Source organism: Miscanthus floridulus, chromosome 1, assembly GCF_019320115.1.
Source record: "Miscanthus floridulus cultivar M001 chromosome 1, ASM1932011v1, whole genome shotgun sequence".
Taxonomy (NCBI): Eukaryota; Viridiplantae; Streptophyta; class Magnoliopsida; order Poales; family Poaceae; genus Miscanthus; species Miscanthus floridulus.
The window spans coordinates 201,121,928-201,137,070 of NC_089580.1; the positions used below are offsets into that span (position 1 = coordinate 201,121,928).

The window sequence follows — 15,143 nt, forward strand, 5'->3', positions numbered from 1 at the left end:
AAAAGCCTAGATTCGTTCACTGTTACTGAAAAGTCTAGATTCATCTGCAAAGCGTTTGTACGATACGATTGGACTATACATGTTCTTGTCCACGTTCTCGTGCAATAGCTCCCATTGCTCAATGTAGTACTGGTGGTGCTTCTCCCAATCAAAAATCTTTCTGTTCTTCTGACGATCCAACCTGCACATATGTCATCATTACTTAATCTATGTACATGTCACCATATTAATGGAAATAGACCATCACGAGATAATTAAAATAGCAAAACACTTACTTGTGTAAGTCAACGCCAGTCGAGAACAGAGCCGTTGACCAAAGCTGTCTCACTCTAAATTGGTGTGCAACTCTATCTGGCAGGTGGAACTCGACAACATAGAAATAGATTAGAGGGCAACTCATCCAAAGAACGTAGGCAAACATGTGTAGGATCCACGCCCTGCAGTAGTACCCAACTATCTCCTCATCTACCTCTTCGGAGCACTGTGCGAACTCTTACCGGGGCTGGAAGATCAGATCTCCAGAAGTACGAGGCCCTTGCGGTGGCGGGCGCGGGCGCGGTGACGGTGGCGAACGCGGGCGAGGGCGAGGGCGCCGGTGGCTCGAGAGAGAGGAAGAGAGAAAGAGAAATGAAGGGATGGCCCGTATAAGACAGAGCTCGGCGCCAAGCTCGACGCTAAGATCCATGGCGCCGAGCTTGGCGTCAAGATTCACGGTGCCGAGCTGGCTGCCATATTAGCGTCCACGCCGCCAACGTGGCCCGATCTAGACGTTAGAATCTATGACGCCGAGACATATAAGTTCGGCGCCACTAACGATGACGTCAAGTTAAGGGTCTGGATTTTAAAATTATACTTTCGTAAGCATATTTGTGAAAAAATTTCTAAAAAAGCTAAAAAAACAAAAAAATTCGGTCTCCGTCACCGTCTCCTCAGGCTGCAGTGCAGGCGGCCTGTTGGACTGGGGCTGGACCACGGAGGCACAGCAACAGCGACGCGCGCTCCCGGACCGTACCCGGCCGCACAATCGCATTTGCGAGAGGAGCAGCGTCAGCCGTCAGGGGAGAGGATCGAGGTTTCAAGGCTCAAGGGCCAAATCGAATGCACACGCAGGGTGTGTCTCGTGCGCGCGTGTTCCTCCGTGGTGTCGCGCCAGGGCCAGGACACGACAGCTGTGGTGTGCACTGTGTGTGTACCGGATTGTACCTGTCTGTGCTGTTTGAATTGATAAATCATCGGTACACCAGGGAATAGTCACAGTAAGACCTTAGCATAGTTTTTTTTTTCAGCATATACTCCCAAAATAACTATCGTTTTCGCTTCCAAGAAACAACTAAATATATTTTAAAAAATATTAATATTTATGGTATATAATTAGTATTACCGGAAAGATCTTTGAATCTAGTTTTTTAACAAATTTATTTAGAGATACAAATATTACACATATTTTTCTACAAATCGAGTCAAATTTGTGGCACATAAACCCAAAACGACAGTTAATTTAGGACGGAGGGAGTAAGCCTTTTCTAACACGCTATAGTAAGGGTCTGTTTGGATCGCTGAACTAAAATTTAGTCCGTTGTTGAATAGTAGGGTAAATGTAGACTAATTAAAGTTTTTTTTCTAATAAGTTTTACTCAACAATTAGCCTCTATCAATTTTTGTTAGACTATGATTAGTTCATGTTTAGGCCTTCTATTTGACATCCAAAACATGGACTTCCATCCAACCCCCCCCCCCCCCCCCCACCCCCACCCCACCCCAAAGTAGTATGACCTTGCCACAACTTGTATTTGAAGGTTGAGGCACTAAATAAAATATGACCCATTTCTTTCTCCTCCCTTAAGGGCTTATTTAGGATCTCTTTGAAGGGGCTTACTACGACTTCTGCTTTTGCACTGTGGTGTACTATAGTGCTATTATAGTGAAGCCTCTCTAACCTGGCTTCACTGGCTTATCTTTCTTGGTAGTTCATGTTGGAGGTGGAGAGAAAGAAAAAAACTCTTGCTACAGTACAATACAGTATGCTACAAAGTTTTGCAGGAGAAGGTGAAGCATGTGTGAGCTGCACCAAAGAGAGCCTTAGTGTGGCTCCCGCCCTGTAGCCACCATCATCAGAGTCGCACATACGAGCCCCAAATCGTAGCTCCATCTCTATATGGAAAAAAAATGACTCTAGCTCCTCTGCCATACGTCCAAAATAACTACTCTTCTAGATGTTCAGCGCGTGGTTCTGTTCGCTTCAATGTTGATACTGTCGCCAAAGCGATACGAAATAAGCTATGAATAATCTACTCCCTCTCTCCGAGAATAAAAGCACGCCTAGATTTTGGGGGAGCAGGTTACTGTGGATGGGGAATTACATTATTGCCTCTACAAAAGGGTCTGACACTTGTTGTAGACGGGTAAACTTGTGGTTGGTACTTTGACTGCCGATGGATAGTGTTGTATGTCTTTTTTTTATATGAACATTTATTTTGGGATAATATTTGAACTCTAGAGGTGCAATTATTTGGGATGCAGGGAGTAGGAGCCGGTGAAACCACTTTTATCTAATTTCACCAGCAGACCAGCTCCATAGCAAGGTGCCAGAGCTGTAGGAAACCCTGCCAAATGAGTCCTAGTTTGCAAAGCAGGTTGGGCCTTGAGAGCCCATATAGGTTAGGCCCAGTCATGACGGAGGCCTTGAGGGCTTTGGAGCCCATGGATCGAACGGAGCGTCATTTGCCCAGTTCGCGGACACTCTTCGGCTCAACCGCTCCCAGTCCCAGTCCCAGTCCCAGTCCCAGGCTCCCCTCCAATTCAGGGGAAGCGGCCGATCCGCGCGACGACGAACCGGGTACCGGGAGCGGGACGAGAGGAGAGGAGGCATGCACATGCACGCCGGCCCGCGCGGGAGGGAAGGAGGGTGACGACTGAGGAGGCCACCGCCACCCAGCAGGAGCGGAACCGTGCCATCGGATCGAGGCAGGCGCGCGGACGGACGATGCCCCAGGACAACGACGAGAGCATCGCCTGGGTGGTGCAGGGCGCCGGCGGTGACGACGCGCCGGCGGTTCTGCTGCACGGCAGCCTTTTAATCTGGATCCACGAGGCGCGGAACCTGCCCAACAAGGACATCCTGTCCAAGAGGATGCGGGACCTTCTGTGCAAGCCGTCGGAGGGCATGACCAGCGACCCCTACGTGACGGTGCAGGTCGCCTCCGCGGTGGTGGCGCGCACCTTCGTCATCCCCGACGACGAGAACCCCGTGTGGGCGCAGCAGTTCCTGGTGCCCGTCGCGCACGAGGCCGCCGCCGTCAACTTCGTCGTCAAGGACAGCGACGTCGTGGGCGCGGAGCTCATCGGCGTCGTCGCCGTCCGCGCCGACCGGCTGCAGGCCGGGGACAGGGTCGAGGGCGCGTACCCGGTCCTCGAGCGCAACGGCAAGGAGTGCGCGCCGGGGGCCGTGCTCCGGCTGTCGGTGCAGTACGTGCCCGTGGCGAGGCTCACCATGTACCACCACGGCGTCACCCCGGGCCCAGACTTCGCCGGCGTGCCCAGGACCTACTTCCCGCTGCGCCGGGGAGGGAAGGTCACGCTGTACCAGGACGCGCACGTGCCTGACGGGACGCTGCCGGAGGTCAGGCTCGGGAACGGCGCCTGCTACCGGCACGGCCAGTGCTGGCGCGACGTCTACGACGCCATATCCCAGGCACGGAGGCTCATCTACATCACCGGATGGTCCGTGTTCCACACCATATACCTGGTGCGCGACGGCCACGGGGGCATGGCGCTCGGCGACCTGCTCAGGAGGAAGTCGCAGGAGGGGGTGCGGGTACTGCTGCTCGTGTGGGACGATCCCACGTCCCGGAGCGTCCTCGGCATCAAGATGGTACGCCGTACGCATGGTTCACCGGGCGGCTCCAAGCGCTTGACAAGGATTTCATTTCATTTCCAAAAATATTCGAACTGCATTTCTTTCATCAAATTTGATCTCTCTCCCAGACTTCATTTGGGATCTCAGAAAGAAAAAGAAAAACTTTATGGATACATGTAGTCGCTGTAAAAATGTGGCAATAAGCCGTGCTGTTGTAGAATATGAACAGAGCCTGTTTGCTTATTGGATTCTTACCTGTAGGAAGGTTACATGGGCACGAGGGATGAGAAGACTCGGAGATTCTTCAAGCACTCTTCGGTTCAGATACTGCTTTGCCCACGATCTGCTGGGAAAAGGCACAGCTGGGTGAAGCAACCGGTCTTATACTAGAGCATAACTATACATTCTGATGACCACATAAAATTAAGCATCCCTCTCTCCATCCTAATGTTTACCTGCAGCCATATCATCTGGGGTGTGCACTGATGGTAACCATTGGTTCCAGGAAACAGGCACTATCTTTACTCATCATCAGAAAACAGTGATCTTGGATGCTGATGCTGGGAATCATAAAAGGAAGATTGTTGCTTTTGTAGGAGGCCTTGATTTATGCGGAGGGCGGTATGATACACCAAGACACACTCTATTTCGGACTCTTCAGACATTTCACAAGGAAGATTATTACAACCCGAATTTTGCGGTGGGTCTAATTTTGCACATGTATTGTATCAAACTGATTTAGTTGAGAACCTTATGCAGTGGCCAGAAAAAGAATTCCTCCCTTGTTGTCTTGGAGCTTTGTTCCATTTTGTTTTTCTTTTAGGAGACAGGAAACCCGTCGCAATTCGTTAGATCCTCATGTGTCAACCATTTACTCGCAGGTTGAAGATGCTCGTGGCCCAAGAGAGCCATGGCATGACTTGCATTCCAAGATCGATGGTCCAGCAGCATATGATGTCCTGAAAAACTTTGAGGAGCGCTGGTTAAAGGCATCAAAGCGCAGTGGCGCTAAGAAACTGTCAAAATTGTCGAGATCGCATAATGATACGCTGCTCTGGATTGAAAAGATACCTGATATTATAGCCATTGACGACGAAATCTATTCAAATGACAATGATCCAGAGAGATGGGATGTGCAGGTAAGTCCGGCAAAGGGATCCATAAATCACTGCAAATAAAAAATTCTGTTATTCATGGTGGAGCCCTGAGCAAATTTCACTTGGAAAGCAGATTTTCCGATCAATTGATTCGAATTCTGTCAAGGGTTTTCCAAAAGATCCACGGGAGGCCACTAGTAAGGTAAATGCACTAGATTATACCTATGTTGACCACATATGCAGTGCTTCATTGTTTGATTTAATACAAACTTTTGCTTTGATTAATAGAATCTTGTTTGTGGGAAAAATGTACTGATTGATATGAGCGTGCATACAGCATATGTGAATGCCATCCGAGGTGCTCAACATTTCATCTACATTGAGAACCAGTACTTCCTTGGCTCTTCATTTAATTGGGATTCACATAAAGATGTTGGTGAGCATAAAAATCCACTTTTCCCTTCTGAACATCTGAAGTTTCAAGCATGTATTTGGATCCATTACACCCCAATGGCACTCTCTTGCATCCAGTGGTCCAAATTGTGTTGATCCCCTCATTTTCCCAAATAACACCAGAAACAAAGTAATTAAAGTACTACAAAATTCAGGACTCTGAAGTACAGTACATTGCAGGTGCTAATAATCTGATACCCATTGAGATAGCACTCAAAATTGCAAACAAGATTTATTCGAATGAGAGATTTTCAGCTTACATAGTAGTTCCAATGTGGCCTGAGGGTAATCCTACTAGAACTCCTACGCAAAGGATTCTCTATTGGCAGGTTAGGTCTTACAACCCTTCTATTGTCTGTGTTATTAGAATATGACTTGTATTAGGATTAGGATTGTTTCCTTGTTTTGGAGCAGTGAATTATCTATTCTGTAAATCTTTAGTCGTGCGCCTCCCTCTGCAGCGAGAAAATTGCAAATTTGCCAATGCCAGCAGTGGGCTTCACAAATTTGCCATTTTTCATATATAAACTCTTTTTGAAACAGCATAGGAACTTATCTCATGTAACTCATTTTTCTTCCTTTTACAATTGTAGAAAAAGACAATGCAAATGATGTATGAGATAATCTATAAGGCATTGAAAGAAGTAGGACTGGATGATACATATGAGCCGCAGGATTACCTGAATTTCTTCTGCCTTGGTAACCGTGAAGCTGAGGACACTACTTGCACTTCTGGTGGACCATTCTCAGCCAGCAACCCTCAGGTTAGACTGCAGACTATTGTTCTGTTTTCTGCTGCTGATTGCGGCACACTTTAGAAATGTCCAAAACTGAAGGATGTACTGATTTCAAAAAAAAAAAAAACAATTATGCTGCAACTTGGATATCCAATCAGGAGCAAGCTCGGAAGAATAGGAGATTCATGGTGTATGTGCACTCGAAAGGCACGATTGTGGATGATGAATATGTGATCATTGGGTCTGCTAACATCAACCAGAGATCCATGGAAGGAACTAGAGATACAGAGATTGCAATGGCTACATACCAACCCCAGCACACATGGGCAAATACGCTTTCCGCTCCTCGAGGACAGGTAATATGCCTCAGTTCTGATAAGTTGGTAACTTGGTATTGCAGTACTGCCATAGCGCTATCTTGTGTATCATATTTTCTGTGGCAAAATGACAAAAACAGAAGTTCATATCACAATTCGAATTGTGTTATTTTCCTTCCAAGAACACTTAGGAGATTTTTTTTCGGTAATACATAGTAGAGCAACGTATGTTTTCATTAAGAGGAAAATGGAGTTTACAATGTGGGCCAAGCGAGTGGCGCACACATTTGCTGCTTACAGACACGTTAAACTAGCAATACCCAGAAAGAGATCCTAACATTAAATGCTAAACAAAACTAACTCACTAGCCAACACCGTACGTTCCTACGGAGGCAACGCAGGAGAATAGTGTATTTTCATAGAGACAAATGGGCTTTGCTGATCTGGTGTGCTTTCACCTGCAGATTTTTGGGTACAGGATGTCTCTATGGGCAGAGCACATCGGATCCATCGAGGAGAGCTTCACCAGGCCGGAGAGCCTAGAGTGCACAAGGCAGGTGCGGCACATCGGACAGCAGAACTGGGAGAAATTCATCTCCAGCCATGTGACCGAGATGAAGGGCCACCTGCTCAAGTACCCCGTCATCATCGATTCCATGGGCAAGGTGAATCCTCTGTCTGGGTGTGCCACATTCCCGGATCTTGGCGGGAACATCTGCGGCTCGTTCCTGAACATCCAAGAAAACCTCACAATATGAGCAGAGCTTATAGGTTACCAAAGTCACTGTGGGTGACATTGACCCACTCCTTCAACATTGTGTCAGCAGAAAAGAGAATTCCATGCCTCCATCTGGATTGATTCAAGAGATCACCTAGCTTTCTGTAGGAAGGTCAACACCAGAGATTAATAGGTTAGTACTTTGTAACCAATAGCAGTGTCACCAAATGGTTCGTCAGTTCAGTTACGTAAATTGTACATGAACACATTATTGGTTTTTTTTGAAAGGTAAACAATAGTGGATCTGGCTCTATACTTTTCTCTGTAACAGTAGTTTCTGCAGCAGATAAAAAAGAATTGTAGCTCACCTCCGGGTGTGCTACTACTTACAATTGTCCGACATATATAATGGAAAGAAATATCCGGCTTCGCCCTCTGGAACAAAGAATCAGACCACCTTATCATAAAAATCACACGACATTGACCCAATCGAGTTTACCAAAGAAATTGAAATTTTCAGAATTGCCTAAGCACATATTGAAGGAGTAGCTCAAATATGTTAGTGATCAGTTAAACAACCAATCTGCTGAATTTCGCAAGCACCGTAGTAGCAGCAGGAATTCGAAATAGGGGGAAGCGGTAGTCGATAGAGCGAGATAATCACCTGTAGACGCCCACCGGGCCAAGTTTTTCTTCAACCCATCTTAGCCGCGCTCATCGGGCGAACTTCCGAGTTCCGCCACTACCAGGAACCGGGAACAAGCACCGGTTTCCCCACCGATCCAGTCATCCGCTGCGGACAACGCCACGTAGTCAACCCCAACCTCCGTTTCTTCACCATGAGTTGCACACTGGTGCATTGAGATTGGGGAACGAAGCTGCCGCATCAGCGCAGCGAGTGTGAGGAGACGGGCGAGGAGGGACACGGAGGCGGCGGGGGCCGGAGTAATACGGCGCGCGATAGGTGATATCCGATGTGGGAATGGGGAGAGAGGCCGCGAAAGGAGGAGAAGCCCATCGACGGGAATGAGATGGCCTAACTTCACAGCATACGACTGCACCTGCAGTCAGCATAATCAGCACCGTCCGCTGCTGATCCAACGTCTCCACGTATTGGCTAAGCACTCTGGCTGCCGTGCTCCTCTGCTACATGGGCCTTGGCCCAAGAATAACACCGCCACTTCCGTATTTGGCGGCGTCTTTTCCTTTTTGGCGCGAATACTGCGTGCTTTCCCGCTAGCGAAGGTGAAGCGTCGGCGTCGGCGTCGGCCATCGGCTTTCTTGCAAGCACGGGCGTCAGGCGTCGGCGATCGGCTGTTGCCTGTGTTGTGCGCCAGAAATATGTTTGCAGGTTTGCACCGCTTCTCTCCTCTCCACATGTGTTTGATTGTATCAGTTTTCTTCTAATTTATTTGCTATCCTCTACTACCTCAGCTTATGTTGGAATTGATTAAAGAAGAAATGTCAACTTGCTTTCAGAATATATGAGATGGAAGAAAAGAGGTGTGTGACCCATGCCTGTTTCTTTCTCCCCATGCGTTCAGACACATTTCAGTTGCTTATTGAATATTTCGTGTGCTATAGGGATGAGTTTTCTTCAAATTTCGCACCTCAAGTTGGCATGGAATTCAACAGTACACATGAGGCTTGGTTGTTTTGGGTCAACTATGGTGGTCAAAAATGTTTTGAGGTTAGAAAAAGATACTCAAACAAAAGAAAATCAGATGGAAAGATTAGGTCGTGCAGATTTGTTTGTGCGAATGAGGGTCACAGATTGAAAGATAAAAGAGATCATTTAATAAAGTCTCCGAGAGCTGAAACTAGAACTGATTGTGAAGTTCGCATGAGTCTCGTACTAGACCAGGAGAAAGGAAATTATAAAGTCACTGAGGTGATTTTGGAACACAATCACACCCTTCAGTTGCCACAAACCTCACATTTGTTGGTGTCTCAAAAGAAAATTTCAGAGCTACAAGGTTTTGAAATTGAGACGGCTGACGATGCAGGAATTGGACCCAAAGCTGCACATGAGTTGGCTTCTATCCAAGTTGGTGGCTCAGCTCATCTCAGTTACACTCTTCGAGACCACAAGAACTATTTAAGGACCAAGCGCCAATGTGAGATGGCATATGGTCAAGCTGGAAGCATGCTTATCTATTTTCAAGAAAAAATTGACGAGAACTCGTCATTCCAATATGCATTGCAAATGGACCGGGAAGAACAAATAGCTAACATTTTCTGGGTTGATGCTAAAATGCTCACTGACTATGCATATTTTGGTGATGTTGTTAGTTTTGATACTACTTTTGGAACAAACAGGGAGAGTAGGCCTTTTGGAATATTTGTTGGGTTCAATCATTTTAGAGAAACTGTGATTTTTTGTGCTGTTCTCATGTACGATGAGACATTTGAGTCCTTCAAATGGCTATTTAAAACCTTTCTAAAAGCACATAATGGCAAGCAACCAAAAACAATCTATACCGATCAAGATGCAGCAATGGGAAATGCTGTTAAGGAGGTCTTTTTGGAATCTTGGCATGGTCTATGCACTTTTCACATTATGCAGAACGCTGTCAAGCATCTTGCTGAACGTGACGATGAAGAATCAGATACTCCTCCAAAAAGAAAGAATGAAGACAATAAGGAAGAACCAAGTATTCTCGCAGATTTTAGTGCATGTATGTATGAGTATGAAGATGAAGAAACATTTCAAGAAGCATTTAACACTATGAGGACAAAGGCCAGCAAGCAAACTTGGTTGGATAGTATATATAAGGTAAGAGAAAAGTGGGTTGCATGTTATATGACTAATGTGTACACATTAGGAATGAGGAGTACACAATTGAGTGAGAGTCTAAACAGTGACTTGAAGAGACATTTCAAATCAGATTTTGATATCATTCGATTCCTTAAGCATTTTGAAAGGGTTGTGGAATTTAAAAGAAATAATGAATTGCATGCTGAATTTGAATCAAGAAAGAAATTACCAAGACTCAAAATGAGGACACCTATGTTACTCCAAGCTAGCAAGCTATACACATCAATTGTTTTTGAAGCTTTCCAATCTGAATATGAGAGGTCCATGGCAGCATGCACCACGCCATTGGAAGACAATAATGAATATGTTGTAGCAGTTGGGAGTATTGACGAAAATTGTATCCTTGAGAAGGAGTACAAAGTTACTGGTGATCCTGCAGACCAAACAAGCACATGCAACTGTGGGCAGTTCAATAGAATCAGAATATTGTGTGCTCATGCTTTAAAAGTTCTTGATTTAATGAACATCAAGTTAATCCCGGAACAATATATACTGAAGCGTTGGACTCGAGAAGCACACAGTGGGGCTGTACAAGACAACCAAGGCCGAAACATAATAGAGGATCCAAAATTAGATGCTATGCTTTGCTACAAAAATATGACTCGCAAATTCCTCAATTTGGCACACCAAGCTGCAAGTCATCCACGGTGCGTCCTATTAGTCAACGAGGCACTTGACATGGTTAGCAAGCAAGTCGAAGAAGAAATCATGAGTCTTCCTAGTGCAGTGAATCCAACCAATGTTCCCACAAATGATTCTCCCCCAATTGATTTGTTGAGTACAGCAAGCCTAAAGAAAAAGCATGTGGAAACTAAAACCTCAAAGCGTAAAAAAGCTTGGTTTGAAAAGATGCGCAGAGTTGCAAAGAAAAAGGAAAATGGTCCAAAGGTATGTGGTAACACAAAATATATCAGATTTCCTAATACTGTGTTTAATGTGCACATGCTCAGTTTTATTTCTTTTATTTGAAGGAACAAGAAACTGCAAAGAAGGAAGGTAAGAAAAAGAAAAAAGAAGATGCAGTACGAGAAACAACATCAATACAAGATACTGCAGCAGTACAAAATATTTATCCTAGTACTTCTTTGCCCATGAATGAAATGCCTGAACCATACATGACCATCAATACCTTCTCTCAGATATTGAAGGTGATATTTCAATCTAATACACCATTTTTCTAAACCATACATGGCCATCAATACATTCCTCATTTGTTTTTTTGAATATTTTATTTTGCAGGGGGCAATCATAGATGATGTTATTGCTGACTTCTAGTAGTTTAGGAGAATAGCTTTTGGAAAATAGCCTCCTGAAACATAGATTGTTTAGGAGAATAGCTTTTGGAATAGCCTCCTGAAACATTTCTGCATCTCTGAACATTCTGGAGCTTGCATCTCTGAATGAACAGACCATTTTGTGCATCACTGAACTTGCAACAATCGGTTACTTTTTCTTGAATTCCAGGACAATTTACAACACAATGGCAATCTATACAATTTGCATGATTTTTTGTGCTTTCGATACAATCACAAGTTACATAGTAGTCAACACAAGGTGCTTAGCTACATTCCAAAAGTGATCAGGCAAAATCACTCAAAAGTGATCAGGCAAAATCTCCTGGACAGTGAGAGACTGGAGCATCCCGATACCCATCGCCCAGCCCTCTCCTGGATCGCCCAAGGGCCTTTGTCTCTGCCTTGTTCTGAAATACTTGGTAGAAGTAGTAGTAGACACCTGACGGTAACACAAAAATTCAGGCTAAATCACCGGCAAGGATCAGGCAAAATCACTCAAAAAATTCAGACAAGGAAGGGGAAAGAGGAACGAGGCAACGAGGCGTCGTCAGCCACGTACAGTGTGGAGCGGGTAGATAAGGAGCTGGGCGATGATCCCGCCGCCGGCACCGGCGAGGTCGTTGATCAGCGCGTCTGACATCTCCGCCCGCTCGTAGGAGACCAAAACGAGGATGGCACGTACGGCCGGACGGCGACGGCGGCACAGCTCGACTAGAACTACGAAGACGGCGGCGTTGATTTTTCTTTATTCACGGGAGCTCTCAGCAACAGCAGGTATGTGTGGGCTGTGATGGGCCTTTCCATTGTGCAACCCATGTCACTTTGGTGGGTGTGTTGTCGGATCAGCAACGAATGGCACAGATGTGCCTAACTGCAGGTGCAATCGTTTTCATCGAAGTTAGGTGATCTCGTTCCCATCGACGACTGCGGGGCGGCGGAGGGCGAGCGCGAATGGATTTATCTGAAAAAAATCCATATCGCCTCGGTCAACTTTCACAAAAATTCAATTTTCTCGCTGAACTTCAAAACTAGACAAAATACCTCTCTCAACTTTTGAAATCATTCATCTTATCTCCTGGCCATGTTATAAACAGTTTTTAGGCGGTTTTGTCATTTTCTTTTTTATTTATTTCAACTAAATTTTTAAAAAAATCATAACAAATCATAGAAAAATCATAAAATGGAAAATCTAATTTTGTTGGACTCCAAATGAATAAATCTACACAGTAAATATATAATATGGTATGCTTTAGTACAAAGTTTTTGGTGTGGCTTTAGATCTATGTTTTTTAATTAAATTGAATAATTTATAGCTACAGTTCTATGGTCCAATTATGGTGAAATTTTCATGGTGAACTAATTATTGTATGTTTAAATTATAGTAAAAAATTTATATTCATTGAATCATGTATAACTTAGTTATAGATTTTATTTAGGTTTATGCTTGTTAAATATAAATAAATCTATAACTAAGCTATACATGATCCAATAAGTATGGAATTTTTACTATAATTAAAACATACAGTAATTAACCCACTATAAAAATTTCATCATAATTGGACCATAGAAACTGCAGCTATGAATTATTCCAATTAATTTCAGAAAAACATAAATCTAAAGCCACAATAAAAAACTTTGTACTAAAGCATACCATATTATATGTTCACTGTATAGATCTACTCACGTAGAGTCCAACAAAATTGAATTTTTCATTTTATGATTTTTTTATGATTTACTATGATTTTTTAAAGATTCAGCCTAAATGAATAAAAAAGAAAAAGACAAAACCACCTCTAAAATCGCTTATAACAGGGTTAGGGAGGTAAGATGAACGATTTTAAAAGTTGAGAAGGTGTTTTGTTCGGTTTTAGAGTTCAGGGAGAAAAAACGGACTTTCGCGAAAGTTGAGGAGGTAACGTGGGGCTTTTTTTGCAAAATGCATTGAAACCAGTGGCCCAGGCCCAGTCAGCCTTCTCCGTCTGCCTGATGCCACCGAACCGCAAGAAGCGAGCAGCAGCCATGGATCCCGCGGCAGGAGGCGCCGGCCAGCAGCGCCAGAACAAAGCTTCGGCGGGCAAGAAGGCAAAGAAGGGCGGCGGCGGCGGCGGCGGCAGCGGCGGGAGATGGCCGGCGGTCAAGCCCAAGAAGGATCTCCAGATTAATCGCCTCAAGGGCACCCACCTCCTCACCGTAAGCCCTCCTTGAAGCAAGTATGATTACACGGCCATCCTTGATTTTGGTGGCGTCTCTTTTTTCTGGAATTAGAGAATCTTGATTTGAGCTAGCTAGACAAGCAAGTATGTTTTCTGCAAAGTTATTCTCTGTATGGAAACGCCAATCATGGTAGACCACTATGGCCTCCTGAATTCCTGATAAGAATGACTTTTGGAAGTAGAAGCCATCTCTGATGGCATGCTATTCGATTGAAAAGAATTTCTGCCAAAGAGTATCATAGGCTTTGTTAAAAAGAAGAGTTGCTAATTGTCACGGCAACCTGATCCTATCTCTTCTGAGTTCTGAGCAATTGTCAACTTGTTATAGATTCCAGACTTCTTCACTTCCGCCGAGGCCAAGACTTTCATTGATGTTGCTGAGTCTATGGGCTTCACACACCAGGGCAGTTTGGGGCCACTAAAGGGGGAGGCTTACAGAGACAACGATCGGATATCTGTGACGGATCCATTGCTTGCTCAAGCCATTTGGGAATCAGGAATAAACAGAATTTTTACAGACATCAGCGTCTCTGGCAAAGTAGCAACAGGATTGAATCCAAATATCAGGTTCTACAGGTATGTACTGTTAGAAGTTGAGCAGTGATCTGCTGCTGGGCTAATGCGATAACCACATTGTTAGAAAGCTTGAGTCGTGAATGGTATCGAATGCTGATTTTTTGTTGCGGACAGGTACACTGAAGGTCAGCGATTTGGTCGGCATATCGATGAGAGTGTCGACCTTGGGGATGGTTCTAAAACATATTATACGCTTTTAATTTACCTTTCTGGCAAAGGAAGTGCAAAGGATTCATCTGCACAAGCTCTTGTGGGAGGGGAGACTGTCTTTTACGATCAAAGAGGTGGAGTTGTTGCCGAGGTACTTCCTGATTCCAAAATCCTCATCTCTTTGATAAAATTGCATCGAGTCTCTCTGATTGTTTCATCCAAAGGAATTCTTTCGTGGAGAACTTGTACTGCTGGCAATTAATTGAATTTCATCTTGTGTCTGGTTTCTCACTCATACCATTGGAGGCAAAGTGGATTATATGCACTGCCATCCAGTTTGTTGTCTGCATTGGGACAATTATGCCCAAGAGAAAGTATCAGCTAAGCAATCTGTCATGCACACATGACAGCTTACGAGTCTTTCTTGCACTTCAGAACTTCATGTAGATTATAGAATAGTCACCAGTCATCCATAATCATGTGATTTCCCACTGTAAAAGTTGGAAAGGTGCCTGAGGGTCAAACAACATTGCATGACCCTATTTTATATCTATTATCTATATATATGACCGGTGGTTGGTATAGTGCCACACGTTAGAATGATCCTAATCTGAGGCTACTGCGTGATAGGTTGCTCCAGTGCAAGGAATGGCACTCCTCCACCTACATGGTGCCAAATGTATGCTGCATGAAGCCCGGGTTGTGAAAAAGAATGCCAAGTATGTACTCCGTTCAGATGTTGTATTTTCTTAGCTGAAGAAATGCCTCAACGTGTTTCGGATCAACCCACCGTCTAGGGCATAATGGATCTGGGGCTGGGAAGTACTTCTGGTTACTTCCCCATTTTGTAAGTTTATCATACGAGAGTCCTGTAACCTCTTCAATGTTGGAAGTGATTCTTTTGACATCAGAA

General features: G+C 44.6%; 3 protein-coding genes across 3 annotated transcripts; all 3 read left to right on the plus strand.

Annotated features, from left to right (window-relative positions):
- The first annotated feature begins 2,808 nt into the window (after nt 1-2,808).
- On the plus strand, nt 2,809-7,823 carry LOC136450401 (phospholipase D beta 1-like). The gene is made up of 10 exons (XM_066450818.1): nt 2,809-3,871; nt 4,118-4,234; nt 4,362-4,556; nt 4,738-4,995; nt 5,087-5,155; nt 5,242-5,389; nt 5,587-5,735; nt 6,000-6,170; nt 6,302-6,499; nt 6,925-7,823. Exons 1-10 carry the CDS (start codon nt 2,984-2,986, stop codon nt 7,216-7,218), a joined length of 2,487 nt encoding a protein of 828 aa, XP_066306915.1. The 5' UTR covers nt 2,809-2,983; the 3' UTR covers nt 7,219-7,823.
- A 970-nt stretch (nt 7,824-8,793) lies between these two features.
- Nucleotides 8,794-11,271, plus strand: LOC136470142 (protein FAR1-RELATED SEQUENCE 5-like). Its single transcript, XM_066468092.1, has 3 exons — nt 8,794-10,884; nt 10,968-11,144; nt 11,236-11,271. Exons 1-3 carry the CDS (start codon nt 8,800-8,802, stop codon nt 11,269-11,271), a joined length of 2,298 nt encoding a protein of 765 aa, XP_066324189.1. The 5' UTR covers nt 8,794-8,799.
- A 1,984-nt stretch (nt 11,272-13,255) lies between these two features.
- LOC136450396 (uncharacterized) lies at nt 13,256-15,143 on the plus strand. Its single transcript, XM_066450808.1, has 4 exons — nt 13,256-13,481; nt 13,833-14,080; nt 14,195-14,381; nt 14,861-15,143. The coding sequence occupies exons 1-4, from the start codon at nt 13,278-13,280 to the stop codon at nt 14,981-14,983; spliced, it is 762 nt and encodes a 253-aa protein (XP_066306905.1). The 5' UTR covers nt 13,256-13,277; the 3' UTR covers nt 14,984-15,143.

What these genes read in the sequence shown, in the direction of transcription:
- LOC136450401 (XM_066450818.1), top strand. Translation starts at nt 2,984, where the DNA reads ATGCCCCAGGACAACGACGAGAGCATCGCCTGGGTGGTGCAGGGCGCC. An exon ending in ACAGCTGGGTGAAGCAACCG is followed by an intron (nt 4,235 to 4,361) that starts GTCTTATACTAG and finishes CATTGGTTCCAG; the next exon opens with GAAACAGGCACTATCTTTAC. An exon ending in CACGGGAGGCCACTAGTAAG is followed by an intron (nt 5,156 to 5,241) that starts GTAAATGCACTA and finishes TTTGATTAATAG; the next exon opens with AATCTTGTTTGTGGGAAAAA.
- LOC136470142 (XM_066468092.1), top strand. Translation starts at nt 8,800, where the DNA reads ATGGAATTCAACAGTACACATGAGGCTTGGTTGTTTTGGGTCAACTAT. An exon ending in AAAAGGAAAATGGTCCAAAG is followed by an intron (nt 10,885 to 10,967) that starts GTATGTGGTAAC and finishes TTTTATTTGAAG; the next exon opens with GAACAAGAAACTGCAAAGAA. An exon ending in CCTTCTCTCAGATATTGAAG is followed by an intron (nt 11,145 to 11,235) that starts GTGATATTTCAA and finishes TTTATTTTGCAG; the next exon opens with GGGGCAATCATAGATGATGT.
- LOC136450396 (XM_066450808.1), top strand. Translation starts at nt 13,278, where the DNA reads ATGCCACCGAACCGCAAGAAGCGAGCAGCAGCCATGGATCCCGCGGCA. An exon ending in CCAAATATCAGGTTCTACAG is followed by an intron (nt 14,081 to 14,194) that starts GTATGTACTGTT and finishes TGTTGCGGACAG; the next exon opens with GTACACTGAAGGTCAGCGAT. An exon ending in GAGGTGGAGTTGTTGCCGAG is followed by an intron (nt 14,382 to 14,860) that starts GTACTTCCTGAT and finishes ACTGCGTGATAG; the next exon opens with GTTGCTCCAGTGCAAGGAAT.